Source organism: Erinaceus europaeus, chromosome 3, assembly GCF_950295315.1.
Source record: "Erinaceus europaeus chromosome 3, mEriEur2.1, whole genome shotgun sequence".
NCBI classification, from domain to species: domain Eukaryota; kingdom Metazoa; phylum Chordata; class Mammalia; order Eulipotyphla; family Erinaceidae; genus Erinaceus; species Erinaceus europaeus.
The window spans coordinates 15,122,474-15,144,277 of record NC_080164.1 but is presented as its reverse complement, the minus strand read 5'-3'; the positions used below and the strand labels follow the sequence as shown (position 1 = coordinate 15,144,277).

The window sequence follows — 21,804 nt, the reverse complement described above, 5'->3', positions numbered from 1 at the left end:
GTGTGTGTGTGTGTGTGTGTGTGTTCCACAGTCACTTCTTTAAGAATTATGAATGCCTTGGGCTAACTCAATTAGGTAAAAATTCCTCATTTCGGGAGTTGGGTGGTGGCGCAGTGGGTTAAGCGCATGTGGCGCAAAGCGCCAAGGACCGGCGTAAGGATCCCGGTTCGAGGCCCCGGCTCCACACCTGCAGGGGAGTCCCTTCAAAGGCGGTGAAGCAGGTCTGCAGGTGTCTGTCTTTCTCTCCCCCCCCCCCCGTCTTGCCCTCCTCTCTCCATTTCTCTCTGTCCTATCTAACAACAATGGCATCAATAACAACAATAACAACTACAACAACAATAAAAAGACAAGGGCAACAAAAGGGAAAATAAATAAATAAATTAAATTAAAAAAAAAAATAAAAAGGAATTCCTCATTTCGAAGAATGGAGAGTAAAGGAATTTGAAAACATATTTAATGCTAGATACCGATCATTATTATAAGACACTAAACATGCCTGGCTCACACGCATGTGAAATATGCTCTATGTTCAATGGAATGAGGGTCGGGAGGCTCGGCAGGAGGATAAGGGTTCTGCAAGACTTTCCTGCCTGAGGCTCTAAGCTCCCAGGTAGAGTCCGCAGCAACGCCCTAAGCCAGAGCTGACTGAACCCGGAGCTGGTAAATTGCTGACCAAAGAGAATTTATCTGAAATCTTTCCTTTGCTTTGTTCCTCACTCCTATTTTCATCAAGAAATTTATTTTATAAAAGATAACTACTGATGGTTTCACTCATATGTGGAATCTAGAAATGTGATACACAAGAATTTGCAATAACCAAAACAACAACAACAAAAAAGAAGCTGTTGCCAAGATGTAGTGAGAAGTCCAGTGGTTATCTCTGGGAGGTGGGAGGGCTGGGATACTGAACTTTGTGGAACTACACATTGTAACTGCTGACAACCTTGTAACCTACTATTAATCAACAAATTTAAAAAATGAAGAAGAATAGAACATTTCCATGAGTGTCTAATAATATTATGTATTGCAGGATGATATATTTGACTCAGTAGCAGGACACAGGATCTCAGTTCATAAAACTTAATGGGGAAAGTAGGTTGGATCAAGTATTTTCAAAATAAAATGAGATTCATGTTCAATTTAGTGACTAGGAACGCCCCTTTAGTAAGTAAAACTATGATTACATATAACAGTTACATATGCATATGTTGTAAGTTTATTTACTTATTTATTTTTAAACTTTTAACATCTTTATCTGCGGAATAGAGACAGTCAGAAATTGAGAGGGAAGGGGGTGATAAGAGAGGGAGAGAGACAGCTACCTGCAGCCCTGAACCTGGGTCCTTGCGCACTGTAACATATGCACACAATGAGGTGTGACACCACCAGGCCCCTATTTATTTATTTTTTACCAGAGCACTGCTCAACTCTGGTTTAAGGTGGTGCAGGGATTTGAACCTGGGATTTAGGGGCCTCAGACATGAGAGTCTCTGCATTAACCATTATGCTATCTACCCCCACCTGAAATTTAAAGTCCCCCCCCAACCCTAACACTGCTCTGCTTTTGGTGTTGTTGGTGACTGAACTAAAACCTCAGGGTCTCAACCGTTATGCTAGCTCTCTGGTCCTGGTTTTTATTCTTAAACACACACACACACACACACACACACACACACACACACCTACCTTTCAGGGGCCTCTTTAGAAACTGAGTTGTCTAAAATTATTTCAATTATTTGCTGATTTAAGAAATACATGAGTCATCTCTCTTTCTCCAGAAAAATAAATCTACTATTTTTAATCAGGAGGAAGAGTGTATGTATGTTAACACAACACAGGCACCATATATATATTTAAGTTTTACATTAAAAAATCATCATCTTTGGGGGATGATGGCTTACAGCACAGTTGTTGAGACCTGGGTAATTTAAAAAGGGAAGCATCTGACCTCAGTGCCTGACTCATCTTGGTACTGGAGAAAGGTGGCTGAACTAGGGGAAGGACAGAAGCCCTTTCACATCTCCTCTATCAAGTTATTAATGTTTCTATTATCTTCACAAAGGAAAGATATTTTCTCCACCCCAATGTGGAAAAGTAAAATATATCCTCAACTAGGCATTCTAGTACCAGCAAGATAAATATGTAAGTTAAGAAAAGTTAAAAAAAAATCTTCTATTAGTAAAAGAGTCAAGCATTTTGGCACACAACTTAGGAAGTGTTTTTTTGTTTTTTTTTTTTTTTTAGCCCTGAGTGGTTCTATTGGACGGCTCTGCTCTGCTGGTTCAGTATTTAGTGATGCCGCTGTTCATGGTGAATTTTCTTCAGCTGTCGGTAAAGAGGCTTCCGGTTCAGTTTCGTGTTACACTTGGCAGAGACTCTGCATAGCAGTTGTAGTTTTTCTTCTTATTATTAAAAAAAAAAAAAATACAATGAGACGAAGGACTACTTTCTCTAACATACAAACCTCCCTGTGATTAAGCTAAACACAACCCAATAAAGAATATGAATAAATCACAAAAATCACTGAAAAATGACCAACCTGCCAACTGGCAAGGAAAGAAATACAAATTAAAACTGTATCTTAGCTACTAAAATAAAGAAAGCAATTAGACTGGCGAGATGATGGGGCCAGGTGGTGGCGCACCTGGTCGAGCAGAGCGCACATGTTGCAGTGCGCAAGGGTCCAGGTTCAAGCCCCTGGTCTCCACCTGCACGGGGAAAGCTTTGCAAGTGATGAAACAGCATGGCAGGTGTCTCTCTGTCTCTATCACCCCTTCGTTATCAATCTCTGGCTGTCTCTAGCCAATAAATAAAGATGATTTTTAAAAAGTTTAAAAAAAGAAAGGTCGTACTTTAGATGACTGGCAAGGATGTGAGGAGAGGGGGACATTATCTGTGTGCACGCTGGCAGAGTAGCGAAAAGATCGTTTGACAAAATGTGTTCATGCATTGACCTAGCGATTCTACCAAGAACTTTTTTTTTTTTAAGAATTTATTTATTTATTCATGACAAAGTAGGAGAGAGAGAAATCTGAACCAGACATCACTCTGGTACGGGTACTAACAGTGATTGAACTTGGGACGTAATGCTTGAGAGTACAATGCTTTTTTAAATTTTAATATTTATTTATTCATTCCCTTCTGTTGCCCTTATTGTTTTAACGTTGTAGTTATTGTTATTGATGTTGTTGTGTTGGATAGGATAGTGAGAAATGGAGAGAGGAGGGGAAGACAGAGAGGGGGAGAGAAAGATAAGACACCTGTAGACCTGCCTCACTGCTTGTGAGGCGACCCGCCTGCAGGTGGGGAGCCGGGGGCTTACACCGGGATTCTTACCCTGGTCCTTGCACTTTGCGTCACCTGCACTTAACCCACTGTGCTACCGACTGACTCCCTATTCAGAATCTTTATTTCAGACACATTCAGATACGTGGCAAATAATCTCTCCACTAATATCACTCATTACAACTTTGTAGTAATGAAGGACACATGCTACGCTAAATGTAACTTGAAAAAGACAAAAATTAAAATGTGTTCTCACGCTACTGAAAATGTTTTATGTGAAACTCAGTATTTTGTAGTTAAGCAGTATTTTTCATGTACTAGAAATTAATAAGTCTAAAAAAAGTCACCATAGGGTATGTATATTCACAGAACATTAAAAAAAAAACTATTTCGAGAAGTCCTTCACTTATTCCAACTTGGAATAAGTGAAAAAAGATTCTTGGAATCTTTTTAGAATTATTTTATTGAATTCTAGAAATAAAAGTCTTTCAAAAAAATCTATCTTCTTATAGTTACAACTAACTTTGGTTCTGATAAAAAAAAAAAAAAGTATTGTTCGCTTCTGTTTATTTTAGACAGAGACAGCAAAGCAGAGAATGAAAGAGACCACAGGACTAAACCTTCCTTCAATGTAGCAGGTAGCGGGTAGGGCCTGGGCTTTAACTTGGGTTGTGCACGTGCTAAAGCATTTTCCTTTTTGGATTAACAAATCTGGTTCTGGATAAATTGACAAAACCTCAAAAGTCAGATCCACCCTCATAGGCTAAGGATGTGGAAATAGCCAAGAGGGACACAGCAGACTGACGCAGCTCATAAAATGTAGAGGTTTGTGCCTTTTCCTTTAAATCAGTACTAGTTAAATGCATGGTGTAACACGGTGTAACACATATAACAAGATGTCAGAGAATCGCGTGGCTCAGCTGTAAGATGAGTAAGTTCTTAGGATCTAATGGGAGACATGGCGATGAGAGTTGATAACAGCACACTGTATAATTAAAGTTTGTTGAGAGTAGAACAGTGTTTTCACCAAAAAGTAAATAAATGTGTGAGGGGATAAATGTGTTAGTTAACTAGACATGAGGGTATCTTTCTTTTTATACTGCGTGTATAGAGCAAATCACTTTGAAAAAAAATGATCTTTATGTATCAGATAGCAATAGCCAGAAATCAAGAGGGAAGGGGGTGATAAGAGAAGGAGAGAGACAGAGAGACACCTGCAGCCCTGCTTCACTACTTGCGAAGCTTTCCCCCTGCAGGTGGGGATGGGGGGCTCAAACTTGGATCCTCGCACACTGCAACATGTGCGCTACCACCCGGCCCTGAGTAAATCACTTTGATGTACACTTTAAATGGTTTGTAATTCTTTTTTCAATTTTAAAAATATCTATTTGTTTTCCCTTTTTTATTGTAGTTATTATTATTGTTGTTACTGATGTCAACGTTGTTGGATAGGACAGAGAGAAATGGAGAGACGAGGGGAAGACAAGAGAGGGGGAGAGAAAGCCAGACACCTGCAGACCTGCTTCACCACTTGTGAAGTGACTCCCCTGCAGGTGGGGAGCTGGGGGCTCGAACCGGGATCCTTACCCTGGTCCTTGTGCTTTGCGCCACGTGCGCTTAACCTGCTGTGCTACCGCCCAATTCCCTCTTTTATCAATTTTTTAAAAAATTATATTTACTTATTTATTTATTGGATAGAGATAGCCAGAAACTGAGAGGGAAGGAGGTGATAGAGAGGGAGAGAGACACGTGCAGCCCTGCTTCAACCACTCGCAGAGCTTTCCCCGTGCAGGTGGGGACTGGGAGCTTGAACCTGGGTCCCTACGCACTGTAACATGTGCACTCAACCAGGTGTGCCACCACTTGGCCCTAATAGTTTTTAATTCTCTACGGCAAATGATAACTTCAATTTAGCTGAAATTAAAACAACTCAAAAAAGAATCAGATGCTGCTTCCTTAACACCACCTACCCCGGGGGGGAAAAAAAAGACCTAATAGAGTTTTGAAAGTATTGCTGGGAGAGGTACTTGTGCATGTCTTGCTCAACAATATGCTCCCTAATCACCCATGCTGAAAGGCAGCCAGTGTCTGGGTAAGCTCTGCCAGCACATTTCTAACAGCATTTTAATCACGTGGTCACACTGCAGAGAGAGAGAGAGAGAGAGAGAGAGAGAGAGGGAGAGGGAGAGGGAGAGAGAGAGAGGGAGGGAAAGAGAGAGGGGGGAGAGAGAGAAAGAGAGAGAGAGGGAGAGAGAGAGAAAGAGAAAGAGAGAGAGAGAGGGAGGGAAAGAGAGAGAGAGAGAGAGTTGAAAGCAGGCAGACTAACTGCCGGCAAGGTTTTGGCTCTCGGCGTTTTCTCTTCACCATCCTCTGGAGCTAACTTCTTAGTCTTCTTGTATGTGAATGAGCCTAAGGAGGTTTTCTGGTCACTGTGGTAGATGTATCACCTGGATTCGACTTTCCCTCCAGAAGTATCACTGGGGTAAAGTCAGAAAAGAAAAGGGTGTGTGTGTGGGGGGGGGGATGGGGTGGGTGGGAGGTAAGGCACAGTCTACAGCTGGAGGGAAAGCCGAAGAACTCTGGCAGCTAGAACAATTAACCGCTTCTGAGAGCTTAAGCAGGTGACAAACCAGTGGTGAACCTTCAACTAAACTGGAAAACACTTAACAAGACAAAGAAGAATTTCCCTTGGGGGGAGCCCCCCAGAATCCCTGCTCTGGTGTCTGCCCTGCTGTGGGATGAAGGTGACAAAGACCAAAGTGGGCGTCCTGACCAGGGAAGTCCCCCCAGCATGGGTGCTCGTGCTGCTGCGAGAGACACCACCATCACCCTCTCCGCAGGCCTTCTATGACCAGCACATACTGCAGCAGAAGCTTCTCACTTACCTAAACAAACACTGACTGCCAGTGTTTTCCACTCTAGGTTTTCCCCACCATATGTGGACAGAGAGCCCAAATTTATCAACCACTCCAGAAAACTAAATGGTGGGAAAGGGAACAAATTTCAGAAAGAAACTTGGTAGAAAACCAAATTCATACAGAAAATGTATAAAAAATGTATTGTCATGTACATTTAAAGGCCTATCATGGTGTGAAAAGTAATACTGATATGAGAAAGAAAAAACTGTGCACAAAAGGCACCAGAAGGGAGCTTCTGGGCAGGACACAGGCCTTGCTGGAGGGGGACAGGATGTTGGCATGGGCACATTCCCAGGGAGCTGGCTAGTCTCCAGGCCACACAGTGGAACTGTCACTATCTGGTTAAACTTTAGGATCTGATGACAGCTCTAGCTTCACAAATTTAAAGTACTGAATATTATACCATCAAGGAGAATACTAATCCAGAAGGGTAGGGACTTACTTCAATCCAGTTGTTCTTTTTTTTTTTTTTTTTTAAAGACTTTATGTATGTATTCATGAGAAAGAAAGGCAGAGAAGAAAGAACCAGATATCACTCTGGTACATGTGCTGCCAGGGAGTGAACTCAGGACCTTATGGTTGAGAATCCAGTGCTTTATCCACTGTGCCACCTCCTGGACCACACAGTTGTTCTTACAGTTCTCCAATTCTGTGGGGTCTTACGTTTTACTTGAGAGGAGGGCTGTCACAGCCAAGAAAGTTTAGTAGACGCTGGGCTCAGGAATCTCTCTGAAGTTCCAGGATTACACAAGAGGTGGGTCCTTGAGGTGACCAGTGGGGAGGAGGGCATGCCTTATCACAGAGCGGCAAGGTGGTGGTTTCCATGGCCAGCACCACAGGGGAGCCCCACGGGCAGCCCCAAAGGCACTCCCTGGATGGTGGAATGGCGCTCTGTTCTCCCCCTCTCCCTGCAGTGTAAAGGCTTAAGAACTGAGCTATGGGGGTGAGGGTGGTGGCAGATAGCATAATGGTTATGCAAAGAGACCCTCATGCCTCAGGCTCTGACGTCACAGGTTCAAAATCCCCTGCACCACCAGAAGCCAGAGCAGACCACAGCTCTGGTAAAACAAAACAAAACAAACCAACCAACCTGAGCCAAGAAACTGCTCAGTGTTTTCAAGTCATCGCGCTTGCCCAATGCTCTGCGTCCATTCCTTGTCACAACAACACGTGACACAGGATGCTCATGCGTCTAACTGTAACTGAGTATTATTTACAGTGGCACTGACGGAGAGAGAGTTCACTCTTAACCAACAAACGGTTTGTACAATAATGGTGAGCGAGAAAATGCTAATTCACATTATCATTAAACAATGGAAAAGAGGTTTTGGCCTCTGACACATACTATTCAGCCGGGCAGTGGGTCTGGCAGTGGTGGACTGAAGTGAAGCCGGCAGGATCTCCGATTTGATGGCTACACTGCTGACGGCACCATCCATCCTGTCTGCCTCACATAAGCCTGGCAGCTGTGCCGCCTTCTCCAGCGTGGGTAGTAACTGATCAAACTGGTCAAGGTCAGCTGCAAACTAAGAAAGGAAACCAACATTAGAGAACGGATGTGCCACGTTATCATCTGAGACAGTGCAGAAAAATCCTGCTCCTTTAAACTCTATGAACCCAGTGCAAATCTGAGAGTGAAGGAAGGAGGAAGCAACTAGAAAGACGGGGCCTCACTGAAACGAGTAACATGATAGATATCTGGGTACCTGTGGCATGATGCTATTGGCTGGTCGGAAAAAGTCATGAGGTTTTTTTTTCTTTTTCTATGCAAAAATGTGTCATGATTTTTCTGACAGCCCAATAACATAACACGCACAGTGTTCATCCAATACATCCTGGTATAAAGTCGATGTGCTAAAAAAAAAAAAAAAGGGCTGAAAAGAAGTGTCAAGATTGACAGCATCATAGGTGATTTTTTTTTCTGTCACAGTTTTCAAAAATTTTCACTGAATTACTTTTGTGATAAAGTGAAACATAAACTGACATAACTTTTTATAATTTGAACAGCCTGGGAAACTTTTTCAGAGATAGTATATTAGTTTCAAAAGATGCCAGGCAGCTCACTTCCCTCTTAGGAATTGGATGGGAATAAGAAGCATGTCTGCTAGTTTATGTGTGGTAGGACTGTATCTTTTTTCCACAACATTATTCTATTACAAATACTCTGAAATATGTCATCAATATCAAGTATCTTCCCATCTGGGTTTTATTATTTAACTCAACTACAATTTTTGTTTACAGACTGTGTAGTCAGAGTATACAAAATATATGTATCTTTTAGATATCTGGCTTCTTCTACGTAACATTACATTTCTGACTTTCAGACATTTGGCCATGAAGCAGTAATTCATTTGTTTTCACTGCTGAATAGTATCCCATTATATGAATATGTCACAATATACTTATACATCCAACTTTAATAGACTTGGATGTCTCTATTTTGGAACTAAAATAGAGATTTTAAAATATGTCTTGTTACACATGTGTTAATGAAAAACTGATATGCTGGGTCCCATTAAAATAAAGAAACCTGCTTCACCAAAAAGCACCATTCCAAGAAAAGAAAAGAAAAGAAAAGAAAAGAAAAGAAAAGAAAAAAGCCGTGTCGCAGAGAAGGTATCAGCAATATATTAGCAAACACCCTCTCCCACAACTCATGTTCAAAATACATGAAGAATTCTTAGGGGGCCAGGCAGTGGCGCACCTGGTTAAGCACACACATTACAGTGCTCAAGGACCTGGGTTCAAGCCCTTGGTCCCCGCCTGCAGGGGGAAAGCTTCACAAGCAGTGAAAACAGGGCTGCAAGGGTCTCTCTGTCTCTCTCCCTCCCTCTCCCCCACTCCACTCTTGATTTCTGACTGTATCTAATAAATAAATAATTTTTTAAAAAGGTGTGGTTTTCAGGAACTGGATCAATTTACATTCCCACAATCTCTAGTGCTTATTAAAAAAAAAAAAAAAAAAGAACCCTTACAATTCAATATATAAAACAACACATTGGAAAATGGGCAAGACATGTGACTGGGCGATTCACGAAGAAGACATCCAAACGACTGCTAAACATTTCTCAGGGAAATGCAAATCCAAACACTGAGATGCCAGTACATGACCCTACAGTGTCTAAAATATCAAGGACAATACCAAGCATTCGTAAGAACAAGAGCGAAAGAAAGGAAGAAAGAGAGAGAAAGAAAAAGTAGTAACTGGAAGAAATTTTCATATGCCAAGGAAACTGGCATTATCTACTAAAGATGAACACCTCTTAGGATCTTGTAATCCTGTTCCTAGTTTTAAATTGAGCAGGTGCCTGTGCAGATGCACCAAAACAAATGGACAGGGGTGGCACTGGTTTTTGTTTTGTTTTGTTTGTTTTTGCCTCCAGGGTTATCGCTGTGGCTTGGTGCCTGTACTACGAATCGAATGCTCCTGGAGGCCATTTTCCCCATTTTGTTGCCCTTATTGTTATTGTTGGATAGGACAGAGAGAAATTGAAAGAGGAGGAGAAGACAGAGAGGAGGAGAGAAAGCTAGACACCTGCAGACATGCTTCACTGCCCCTGCAGGTGGGAAGCTGGGGCTCGAACAGAGATCCTTAGGCAGGTCTTACGCTTTGTGGCATGTGTGCTTAACCCGCTGCGCTATACCCCCCCACACACTATTTTATAATCTATGACTGTTAAAGTTAACTATAGAGAGCAAGAGCTTAATATAGTTGTGATTGAAAGTTGGGTTCACCTTTACAAATATTTTAGCTTAGGTATACCAAAAGAAGAGTGTCAGTTTCATCTTCAGAGCACATGTGTAAAAGAATAATCGAAATTGTGTTATTACAGACAGTAAACAGAGCTCCAAGCACTGTGAGAGTGGAGAGGAAGGAACTGTTTACTAGGACTGTTGGGGAAAGCTTTACAGAGCTGATGTCTGAACTGGTTTGTGAAGGATGTCTGAACTGGTTTGTGAATGGAGAGCTAGGCAGGAGATGCTTAAAAGAGATGAGACTCATCCCGGGAAGGGCAAGGACCTCCATGTTTAGAACGCGGTGACCTGCCCGAGGGAAAAGAGAGACTCCCCTGAGGAGAGGGCATGACATCAGGCTGATTCAAGGAACTGGAAGGGCCTGTGTCCGTTAAGCTTGAAACCCATCTCACAGTGGAGAGATCCCTACTGGAAAAGTACCCTATAAATACCTTTTTATTTATTTCACAGGTGCTTACAGTCTGTCTACATCATCATTTGTAAGTTAGTGGAAGGCAGGAACTATTATATTTCCTTCCTTCCTTCCTTCCTTCCTTCCTTCCTTCCTTCCTTCCTTCCTTCCTTCCTTCCTTCCTTCCTTTCGCCTTCAGGGTTATGTCTGGGGCTCGGTGCCTGCACTATGAATCCACTACTCCTGAAAGCCATTTTTTCACCTTTTGTTGTTCATTGTTGTTGTTATTATAACTGTTGTTATGACTGTCATTGTTGTTGGATAGGGCAGAGAGAAATCAAGAGAGGAGGAGAAGACAGAGAGGGGGAGAGGAAGATAGACACCTGCAGACCTGCTTCACTGCTTATGAAGTGAGCCCCCCCTGCAGGTGAGGAGCCTGGAGCTTAAACCAGGATTCTTAGCCAGTCCTTGAGCTTTGTGCCATGCGCATTTAACTGTATTTTTTTTTTCTTACACTTGCTCAGGTCCCATAAGCAATGATTCGATAACTGAAGCTTCCTATTCACTTTACCCCACCCCAGCCTCAATACAGAGGTTCCTAAAAGGCTCATTTATGTTGTGTTCACCTTCAGGGTATACTACATACCCTTCCACCCAGAATAATCAAACTCCTGATAGGCACTGAGAGCTGTCCGATGAAAAGGAAAACAATCTTAGAGACGATATTTAAAAGGAAATGAACTGACTGAGCAAGTCAGACGAGGTTGTCTTTCCTTCCCAAACTTAATTATTCATTAGAGTTCTCTCATGAGCTTCTTGAAAACAGATTCCTGGGTTCTATTGTCAGAGAGATCTAACAGATGAGAGTCAGAGAAGGGGAGAGTAGGAAAGACATTTAAAAAAATTCTCTGGGACTCGGGCAATAGCGCAGCAGGTTAAGCACATGGCGCAAAGCGCAAGGACTGGTGTAAGGATCCCGGTTAGAGCCCCCGGCCCGGCTCCCCACCTGCAGGGGAGTCGCTTCACAGGTGGTGAAGCAGGTCTGCAGGTGTCTGTCTTTCTCTCCCCCTCTGTCTTCTCCTCCTCTCTCCATTTCTCTCTGTCCTATCCAACAACAACAACGATAATAACTACAACAATAAAACAACAAGGGCAACAAAAGGGAATAAGTAAATTAAAAAAAAAAAAAAAATTCTCCAAAGACGTGAACTCTGATTTTACAGAAGAAATACCTACTTTCACAGAATGCCACAATAATATTAGTATTCTCCCAAGTTCTAAATGGGGTCCTGTGGTTTTTCAACCACTGACACTAACCTTTCAATATATGCCCAGGGGATACGACAAAACACAGACGCAATGTGGACTTGGGATGGAGTAAAACAAATGACCGGGAAAGGACTCACTCCTTGTGTGCAACCAGGAATGACCCACCTGGTTCTGGGATTCCAGCTTAATTTCCTCAGGAGCAGGTCTGGTCATTGGGGTTGTGTTTGTGTTACAAGGATCCATCTGCTCCTTCTTTTCCACTTTCACCTTGACATCGTCCAGGCTCAGGCTGGGGGTCGAGCGTAAATCTTTCTCGTCTTTATCTAAAAGGTAGCGTAGGAGCTGATGGTCTTTTGATTCTTTTTTCTTTGAAGCATCCAGTTCGAGCTTTATGCCGGAGCTGCCCTGCACCTGTCCCGTCACTGACACACCGGCAGCTGCGGTGTCCTTTTTCTCAGGCTCAACAGACAAAGTGGTGATATCTGAGGGGCTGCCCTCCTGTAAGAGCCGGTGGAGGATTTTGTGCCTCTCTGTCAGCGAGCTATGAGACGAGGGGCAGGAGCCGCCCGAAGGGTTAGCAGAGGCCGAGTTGGAAGCGGCTGTGCAGGACAGGACCTCTTTGCAACTTGTGTCTATCTCCGCGTGCCGGAGCTGCTGCTCCGCGGTCGTCGTCAAGAGTTGCACCAGCTTGTGGCTGGTTTGGGAGTATTTGTTGTCTCCTTCGGAGAGTCTGTCACTGTTATGCAGAAGCCCGGAATCCAGAGTTTTGCAGTCACCAGAGCTGTTGTCAGACTGAATCATCTCGTTTAAAATGGATGTAATCTCCTTGTTATCTTTGGACTCAGCTTTTGCTGGCTGGATATTTAATCTACTAGGTGAATTCTGTGAGCTCATCTGCCTGAGGACTGGGGAGCTGGCAGAGAAGCCCGTGGAGTTATTGGGTCCTTCATTCATGTTCTGCAAAGATGGTACTGGGATGTTTGAATAAGATCGGTTACTATTGTTACAGGCACTACTTGTCATGCCAACAGGGGAGCTAATTGTGGGTATATTGGGAGGAAATGAATTGTTCGGCATCCTGGGCCTCGTTGCCAATCCAGAACCAACCTGTCTCCTAGGAGACATGAACTGTGAGAGGGATATTCCTGTACCTTCCATGGGAGGATTAGTGAGGTTTAGAGAGGGGTTAGTGCTCTGGGAACTGGCCTGCCCCTGGTTTAAGGCAACACTGGCTACAATCTGATTTCCAGGTGAGCATCCAAAATTCCCTTGGCTGTTGCTGGGATTACTGTGACTGCTGCTATGAAGGTCTGAGCTCTGTTGGCGGTTTATGCGAGTGGGTACCATGCTGCTGTTGGATGATGGCAATGAGGATGAACGGGCCACGCCATGGGCTGGAGAGATACTGGGGTTGACGGCGGGGTTTATGCGGGGAATTGACATTCCAGAATTAGTGTCATCTTGAGGAGAAAGCCCACTGTGTTCCCTAGGAAGGGGGGGGAAGAAAGTACGATTTAGACATTTTCGCACTACATATTATGAAAGAAGAATGTTAATCTTATTAGTATTGCAATCTATCAAAGAACGCATCTGCATCACTTTAAATTAAGGGAAAATAGTAAACCAGTAATAGTACTATGAAATATTAGCACCACTTAATGGGAAATAATGCCAACAAAAATTCCTTAAATTTTAAAATGGTTTCTGTTATATGAGAAAGATCTTCTTAGTCTTGATGGGGGGAACAAATCCTATCTATGCCTTTCAGACATTTCAGATTTTAATACAAATAACTGCAGGGCAATAATACCTTCAGCTTACAGAGAAACTTCCCACACCTCTGTTTACAGATCATTTATTCATGACTCCTTTGTTACAGCTTTTAAGTATTTCAACTCCAAAGAGGAAGACTGGGTAAGGAAAATACTGTGTCACTGATGTAAAAATTAAAAAGGGTGATATGCAGACATAGCAGATGTTTTTGAAAGGGAAATCACAATATGGAAAAAAAAAAAAAGAACTGTGCTAATTCCACTCACAAGCATAAATTAAACTAAAATTAGAAAAAAAAAATCAGAATTTAGATTTTTATCGAGTTCTTTACTCAAATCCATAATTACAACAACAGATTTGTGACTGGTATTACCATGTTCCAATAAGCAAATATATCAGATGAGGGAAAGATGAAGTGAGGGAAAATGTCTTTGTTTTGTTTAATGCTAAACCTTAATAGTTGTAGGGTTTTGAATAATTCATTAGATAAGAGAACGGTGTCAGGAATTTACCATATATACTATTATAGAACAGAGAGAGGGCAAATCAGAGGCAGTGACATTCAAAAATCTCTAGCTGAGAGTTTAACGATCTCTATAATTTGAGAAACTGGAAGCTTAAACTTGGGAGCCATTAAGTCTGCCCTAGTGAGAATAAAGCACTTTTAAAAATTATACATATTTAGCAAATCCTTAAGTCTTGTAAGACCAGAACTTTTTTTTTTTTTTAGCCACATTTCTTAGTTTTTACCCCTGAAACATACATTTGCAGCCTTACCTTTCCTGACTCCTTACTGAACAACAAAGCAATGGCTGGTTAGGCGGCAAAGACAGAAGACTTGGTATCGACAGACTGGCCGCAAACTCATCAGACTAGCTTAGAGTCTGATGGAGGAGTCCTGCTTTCTATCTGGCAAAAGTACAGAAATGCCTTATTTTTTCTTGCTTTCTCTAAGAAGAGGAACGTGAACTGTACGTGAACTGACTTATTTCAAAGGAAGCTCTCCAAATAAGAAATACCTGTCGATGATATGAATCCCCATGATGAAAGGCTGCATGTCTGGACTTTGAGGGTAGCAAAGCTTACACTTGGTGTGGGCGCTAAGCATTGTCCCATCATTCAATATGAATCTATAGGATGGGCTGGAGGCAGTGCCACGAGTCATCACTGTTTCAAACAAAAGAGAAACCTAGTTAAAATTCTGACACTTACACTTGGGGCAAAGGAGAGTTGTTACCAAGCCTTAATTCTACCTAGAACCTCATCTTCAATGCCTGCCCATCTGCCACTTGCTCAGATTAAAAATAAAGAACCCTTCAGACAAAGTAGGTATCGGAGGGGAGGGGGATTATTCCTTTGAAATATTACACCCGATGACAGATTTTAGTTAAGTCCTACTTAGTGGGTGCCTCTTTACAGAAGGTGTGGGCATGAAGAAACCCCAAATAAGGGGAAGAAAAATCAACCTTAATCTTTCCTTTAATAGAGCAGCTCTACAAATTATTTATTGAAAATCCCTCTCACTTTCAGTATTATCTCTAATGCAGTTAGTTTTGCTGGCTGGCAAAGCTAATAGCAGCTTTGAGATATAGTTCACATACTGTAAAATTACCCGCTAAGTCCTCATTAGTTTGCAGGGTTCCTCAACTAAAACTCAAATTTAATTTTTCACTCCAGAATATGAATCACTAACATTCTGTTTGACAAAGTACTATCATCCTATAGATTATTTTTGATGTTTGAATGTAGTTCAGTGAGAAAATTAAAATAAAGTCAGTGATTACAACTCTACCACCAAGTAAAGAACAAGAAACTAGAGTCTGGCAGTCAAATCATTATTATAAACAACATAATTAACTTTTGTCTTAACTCTTACTAACAGTGGACAAAATTCTAAGCATACTGGCAAATATTTACTAAATACATGAAGGCTATAGCAGGCTATTAACTAGGAAAAATGTCACTGTTTAGTAATAAAGTCAAATTCTATTTTAAGAAAGGTTTAATATAGATCCAGTTATGCCAAGGCTAAAAACTTTGCTGAAACACAAGAATTACTACCACAAATGATTGTAACTCAGCCTACAAGACATCTTAGTACTATTTTTCAAAGACATTATTAGAAAGGGCTTCGATTATGACTTAAATGATATTTGACAATCATAAAACTGTATTTTATTTTTAATAAACAGAAGATATTCTCTATCATCTTAGTATAGAAGAAGACTAAAAAGGGCACATAACCTGCTGCCAATCTACATCACATATAAACCTGTGGAACAAAACGGAGACTCCCCCGACTCTTCACTTGAACTATTTCAGTCTTTAGGTTCATGATTAGTCAACAACTTGTTTGGCTTTATATGTTAACTCTCTTTTCAGCCAACAGGTTCCAGATGCTAGCATGATGCCAATCAAACTTCCCTGAACAGACAACCCTACCAATGTGTCCTGGAACTCTGATTCCCCAGAACCCTGCCCAACTAGGGAAAGAGAGAGGCAGACTGGGAGTGTGGATCGACCTGTCCTTCCCCATGTTCAGCGGGGAAGCAATTACAGAAGCCAGACCTTCTACCTTCTGCATCCCACAATGACCCTGGGTCCGTACTCCCAGAGGGTTACAGAATAGGAAAGCTATCAGGGGAGGGGATGGGATACGGAGTTCTGGTGGGGGGAACTGTGTGGAGTTGCACCCCTCTTATCCTATTTTGTCAGTGTTTTCTTTTTATAAAAAACAAACAAACAAACAAACTAAAAACCTGTGGAAATACCAAGACCAAGATATAAACTTAATTGAAAGGATTAAGTTTTATGTCCAGCTCCATTCCTTACCCCCCCTGTCAATCTTAGCCAAATCATCAGCATATTTACTTTAATATAGTCCCTGGGGAAATTCAGTCTTTAATGAAAACGGGCATGTTTTCTTTAAGGAATGCTTGCTATAGCGAGGTCTAAACAGTGGCTGGGGAGGTGGCTTGGGGCCGGGGCATATAACTTCCAGGCGAGGCTGCTTGGGGGGGGGGGGTGCGGGGGCGGCACACCACTTCCTGTGGGAGCAGCACTCTTCTTCTTCTTTCCCTCCCAAATCTTCTCTCAAATATATATTTTAATTCATTAAAAAAACATTTAAAAATATTTATTTACTTATATTGGATAGAGACAGAGAGAAATTGAGAGGGAAGGGGAAGACGGGGGGGGGGGGGGGGGGGAGAAAGAGAGATCCCCACAGGCCGGCTTCACAGTTGTGAAGCTTCCCCTCTGCAGGGGGCTTGAACCTGGGTCCTTGCACAATGCAATGTGCACTCAATCAGGTGTGCCACTGCTTGGCTCTTTTTTTTTTTTTAAGAACAATCCCCAACTGCTTATATCTTTTTATTTTTATTTTTTTTAGATTTTATTTATTAGTGAGAAAGATAGGAGGAGAGAGAAAGAACCAGACATCACTCTGATACATGTACTGCCAGGAACTGAACTCAGGACCTTATGCTCAAGAGTCTAGTGCTTTATCTATTGCTCTATCTCCCAGACCGCTGTAAAAAATGTTTATTTTATTCTAATGATAGATAGATACCAGGGATTGAACCTAGGACATCAGAGCTTCATATATGAAAGTCTTTTGGGGGCCAGATGGTGGTACCCCCCCCCCCAGTTAAGCGTTCACAGTACAATGCACAAGGACCTGGGTTCGAGACCCTGGTCCCCACCTGCAGGGGTAAAGCTTCACAAGTGATGAAGCAGGACTGTAGGTGTCTCCCTGTCTCTCTCCCTCTCTATCTCCCCCACCCCTCTCAATTTCTCTCTGACTCTATCCAATAACTAAATAAAGAGAAGAAAAAAATAAAAGAAAATAAAAGGAAGTCTTTTGCATAACCATTATGCTATCTCCCTGGCCTGGCTTATGGTGGTGCAGGGGACTGAACCTGGGACTATGGATCCTCAAGTGTGAGAGTCTCTTTACATAACCATTATGCTATTTACCCCCCTACATGGCTTTTTAATGATATATTTTAGAACAATAACAAAACCCCACTGGGGTTGAGAGGTCACTTTTCTAGTAGAGTGTTCACCTTGCCATGTACAAGGAGCTGGACTTGAGCACCCTCCCCTCCCCTAAACCCACATGGGGGCACCATGCGTGGATCCACGGGGAGCTCTGTGAACAGTGGAGCGGTGCTGTGGTGTCTTAATCTGAAACTGAAAGGGGAAAGGAGTCTACCGGGAGTGGTAGTCACCTGGACACGAGGCCTTGGGAGTAAAATAACCAACAAACACTAACTGGTGATGACGGTGAAGCGATAGAGACCGATTTGGCATTAATCAGCCAATAAAGAAAAAAAAAAAAAAAGAGACCAATTTGGGGGGCCAGTGCACACATTACAGTGCACAAGGACCCAGGTTCAAACCCTTTGTCCCCACCTGCAGGGGGAAAGTTTCACTAGTGGTGAAGCAGGGCTGCGGGTCTCTCTCGTCTCTCTCCCTATGCCACACCCTTCCCTCTCAATTTCCGCATCTCTCTCCAATAACACATAAATTAAACGATTTTACAAAGAAGCAGCCCAGTATGGTTTGTGTTACTGTGCTGATTAATCTTGTTCGTTTTGGCATTTCTTCTTCTTTAGGTCGTATTCCACTAGAAGCTGTGGTCTGCAGCCTGTCACCTGCGGGCAAACTTCAGATTAGATCCGACTACTGCTCAGCCCTCCAGTCACACCAGCTACAATGCAAGCTGTGGCCAGCTGCCACCCTGGCCAGCAGAGTTCTCCATCATAGGAGGCAAACTGCATTTTAATTTTCTTAAATCTTAATTTATTTATTTTGAATAGAGACAGAGAGAAATCGTGGGGGGGGGGAGGGGAAATAGTGCGGCAGAGAGACAGAGAGACACCTGCAGGCCTGCTGCACCACTCGGGAAGCCTTCCCCCTGCAGGTGGGGACCAGGGGCTTGAACCCGGATCCTTGTGTGCTGTAATGTGTGTGCTTAACGAGGTGCGCCACTGCCTGGCCCTGCAAACAACATTTTATACACTTACTTTTCTTTCCCAGTTTGAACAAATGGAAGGCTAATTGTGTCTCAATCTGGTTTTACTCTCGACGTCAGCATGCATGCTACTTTATACAGAGAATCCTTCAGTATCTGCTGACTGATCCTCAAACTAAATTTCAGTCTAAATAGACTAATGTTTTCTGGTGATCAATGACTCCCTCTTTTTTAAAATTAATTTATTCTTAAAAAAATATTTATTTCCTTTTGTTGCCCTTGTTGTTGGATAGGACAGACAGAAATGGAGAGAGATGGGGAAGACAAAGAGGGGGAGAGAAAGACAGACACCTGCAGACCTGCTTCACTGCTTGTGAAGTGACTTCCCTGCAGGTGGGGAGCCGGGGGCTCGATCCGAGATCCTTGAGCCGGTCCTTGTGCTTTGCGCCACCTGTGCTAACCGTTGTGCTACCACGTAACTTCCAAATTAATTTATTTTTAATGAGAGAGATACAGAGTGAAAGGACACACACACAGAGAGAGAGAGAGAGAAAGAGAGAGAGAGCCAGCCCAAGTGCACTGCTTTGTTTTATGATGGTACTGGGCTTGGAACCTGGGACCTCAGAGCCTCAGGCATGAAATTTTTTTGCAGAACCATTATGTTGTCTCCTCATCCCTCAAAAACTCTCTAAAGAATAGATTTCAAATCTTAGTGATGCTCTCCAGAGCTATCACATCTATGAATCTAGACTTGCTCTTATGGAACAAAGTAACAGAGACAAATACATTAACTGATAAACTCTATAGAGTGAAAGAACTAGAAATTTTGGCCTGCCACTAAGATACTCAATGTGGATTATAAGAACATCAATTGTCAACCACAAGCCAGAGCTGAACAGTGTTCTGGTTAAAAAAATAAAACATAATAAAATAAAATTAAATTAAAAAAATGAACATCAATTGTCCTTTGCTAGTTATGCTGCCTTAATTTGTAGGACTATGTCTAAATTAGTAGAAAAAAAGGTCTCAGATTGAGGAAGCCCTATCAATTTCAGGGAGTGAGCTTTACATGTCTCCGTCCTACACCTGAAAGCTACATTACTTAGTCTGGGTGATAACATCTAGAATAAGACTTAGCACATCATTAAATCCACAGTATGTACAATTTTTAAAAGGAAAAATCATAGTAAACCTTTAACTTGAACCTAATTAAGGCTATCCATCAACTAAAATCCTGCCCCCCCCCCCCCATATTTTTTCTCTTGCCACTAGGGCTTCATGGCTCTGGGACAATGTTTCTTTTCTTTTCTTTTTGTTTTACTATTTTATTTATTGGGTAGAGGCAGAGAAATTGAGTGGGAAGGGAAGACACAGAGGGGACAGGAAAATGGGGGTGTGGTGGGGGAGACAGACACACCTGAAACACCGTTTAATCTCTCATCAAGCTTCCCTTTGCAGGTGGGGATGGGGAAGGGAGTGGCTAGAACCTAAGTCCTTATGTATTGTAACATGTGCGCTCAACCAGGTGCACCAACCACCAGGCCTCCTTGGGTCAACTTTTCAAGACAGAGTGATAGGAGGAGGGGCCAGGCTTGAACACACGGCAAAGAAGGCAGTATCCCAGGTGGGCTAGCTTGCCAGCTCTAACTTCAAAGATAGAAGTTAATTCTTCCATCTAATCAATTCTTCCATGCTCAGCTGTTCAGATAATAAATTATCTCTCAAGACAACCCCTCTCTCTCTAAGTGCTAATAAATGTGCTATAGGAAGAAGTACTCAGACAAAATATATCTGGTAACAAAGTTACACAGTGCCTTTATTGCGCAACTACCAGAAACATAAATACCTTACAGAAGTCTTATGAATCCCTGAGAGTGAGAGACTGAAACATTCTCAAAGTAACCATGAAACAGCCTTTCCTAGCTGGAATTACTGCTATCTTGTGGAACTAGGTCATGATTTCCAAAGTTTCCAAAGTAAGAGTCACCTTAGATTATAGACTCCAAATCAGTCCGGCAGTGTGGGCGGAGCTCTGAAATCTGGTTTGACAACTGCTCCAGAGGAATCTTACTGAGGAGCTTCGGGAAGCTTTGCGACCTGGACCAGGTCTTCAAAGGGATGAACTGAACGGCAACAGAACCATTTCCAGACTATTTACAACTGCTGGGCCTCCTTCTGGCTTAAAAGGCTCCTCAGTGATCCTCAAGTCCACCCCCCACCCACCCACCTCGACAGAGAACCACTGTTCTAGCCATGTTCACGCTGACTGCTCCCACGTATTCTCTGGCTGAGCTGTGTTGACAATATTTGGGGAAGTGAAATGGTAAACTCTACTTACAAGCAGTCCATGAGGTGTCTCTGTCAAACACAGCTGAAAAGCTAAGAGCTGGCATAAATCATAATAAATAGTAGAATTTTCTATCAGCCCCTCACCTTCACAGGCTAAGTTAAAAAACAGGAAAAAGAAGACCAACGGAGGACACATTTTCCAGCGTACCTATTAATTGCTGTAGTTTTGTATACATGTAAAAGTTAAAATGTTTTATACAAAATCAAGGACATAGTGGCAGGCTTAGCTTCACTCTTCTCACAATGCCCCTCAGTGAAGAGGCAACAAGGAAACTGAAAACAAGTTTGCACCCCCTCATTTGTAACAGATGAGGGTCTCAAACTCCTGAACTTCAGTTTTACCTCTGGAGCCTGTTAAGACAACCTGGGTTCTCACCTGAGTCTGTAATTCAACAGGTCAAAATTTTTTTTTTTTTTTTTGTCTCCAGGGTTATCACTGGGGCTCGGTGCCTGCACTATGAATCCACTGCTCCTGGAGGCTACTTTTTCCCTTTTGTTGTCCTTGTTTATCGGTCTTGTTATTATTATTGTTGTTGCTGGATAGGCCAGAGAGAAATCAAAAGAGGAGGGGAATACAGAGAGTGGGAGTGAAAGATAGACACCTGCAGACCTGCTTCACTGCTTGTGAAGCAACCCCCCTGTAGGTGGGGAGCCAGGCGCTCGAACATGGATCTTTACGCCAGTCCATGTGCTTTGTGCCATGTGCACTTAACCCACTGCACTACCGCCGACCCAGGTCAACTTTTTTTTTTTACTATTTTATTTATTTATTCCCTTTTTGTTGCCCTTGTTGTTTTATTGTTGTAGTTATTATTGTTGTCTGTCTTAGTTGTTGGATAGAACAGAGAGAAATGGAGAGAGGAGGGGGACAGAGAGGGGGAGAGAAAGAGACACCTACAGATCTGCTTCACCACCTGTGAAGCGACTCCCCGGCAGGTGGGGAGCCGGGGGGGGGGGGGGGGAGGGGAAGGGGTCGAACAGGGATCCTTATGCCAGTCCATGCGCTTTGCGCCATGTGCGCTTAACCCATTGTGCTACCACCTGGCCCAGGTCAACATTTTTAATGAGCCACCCTATTTACATGT

At 42.6% G+C, this 21,804-nt stretch overlaps 1 protein-coding gene across 4 annotated transcripts in view; it reads right to left on the bottom strand.

The window, feature by feature from the left end:
* The window catches only part of NCOA1 (nuclear receptor coactivator 1), a 278,206-nt gene that overhangs the window by 52,942 nt on the left and 203,460 nt on the right, over positions 1–21,804 (bottom strand). For all 4 annotated transcript variants that reach the window (XM_060186650.1, XM_060186651.1, XM_060186653.1 and 1 more), the window contains exons 11-13: positions 14,412–14,559; positions 11,785–13,105; positions 7,549–7,729 (exon numbers count right to left, since the gene is read on the bottom strand). In XM_060186650.1, the coding sequence (XP_060042633.1) occupies positions 7,549–7,729; positions 11,785–13,105; positions 14,412–14,559 (1,650 nt within the window). The remainder of the gene's footprint in view (positions 1–7,548; positions 7,730–11,784; positions 13,106–14,411; positions 14,560–21,804) is intronic.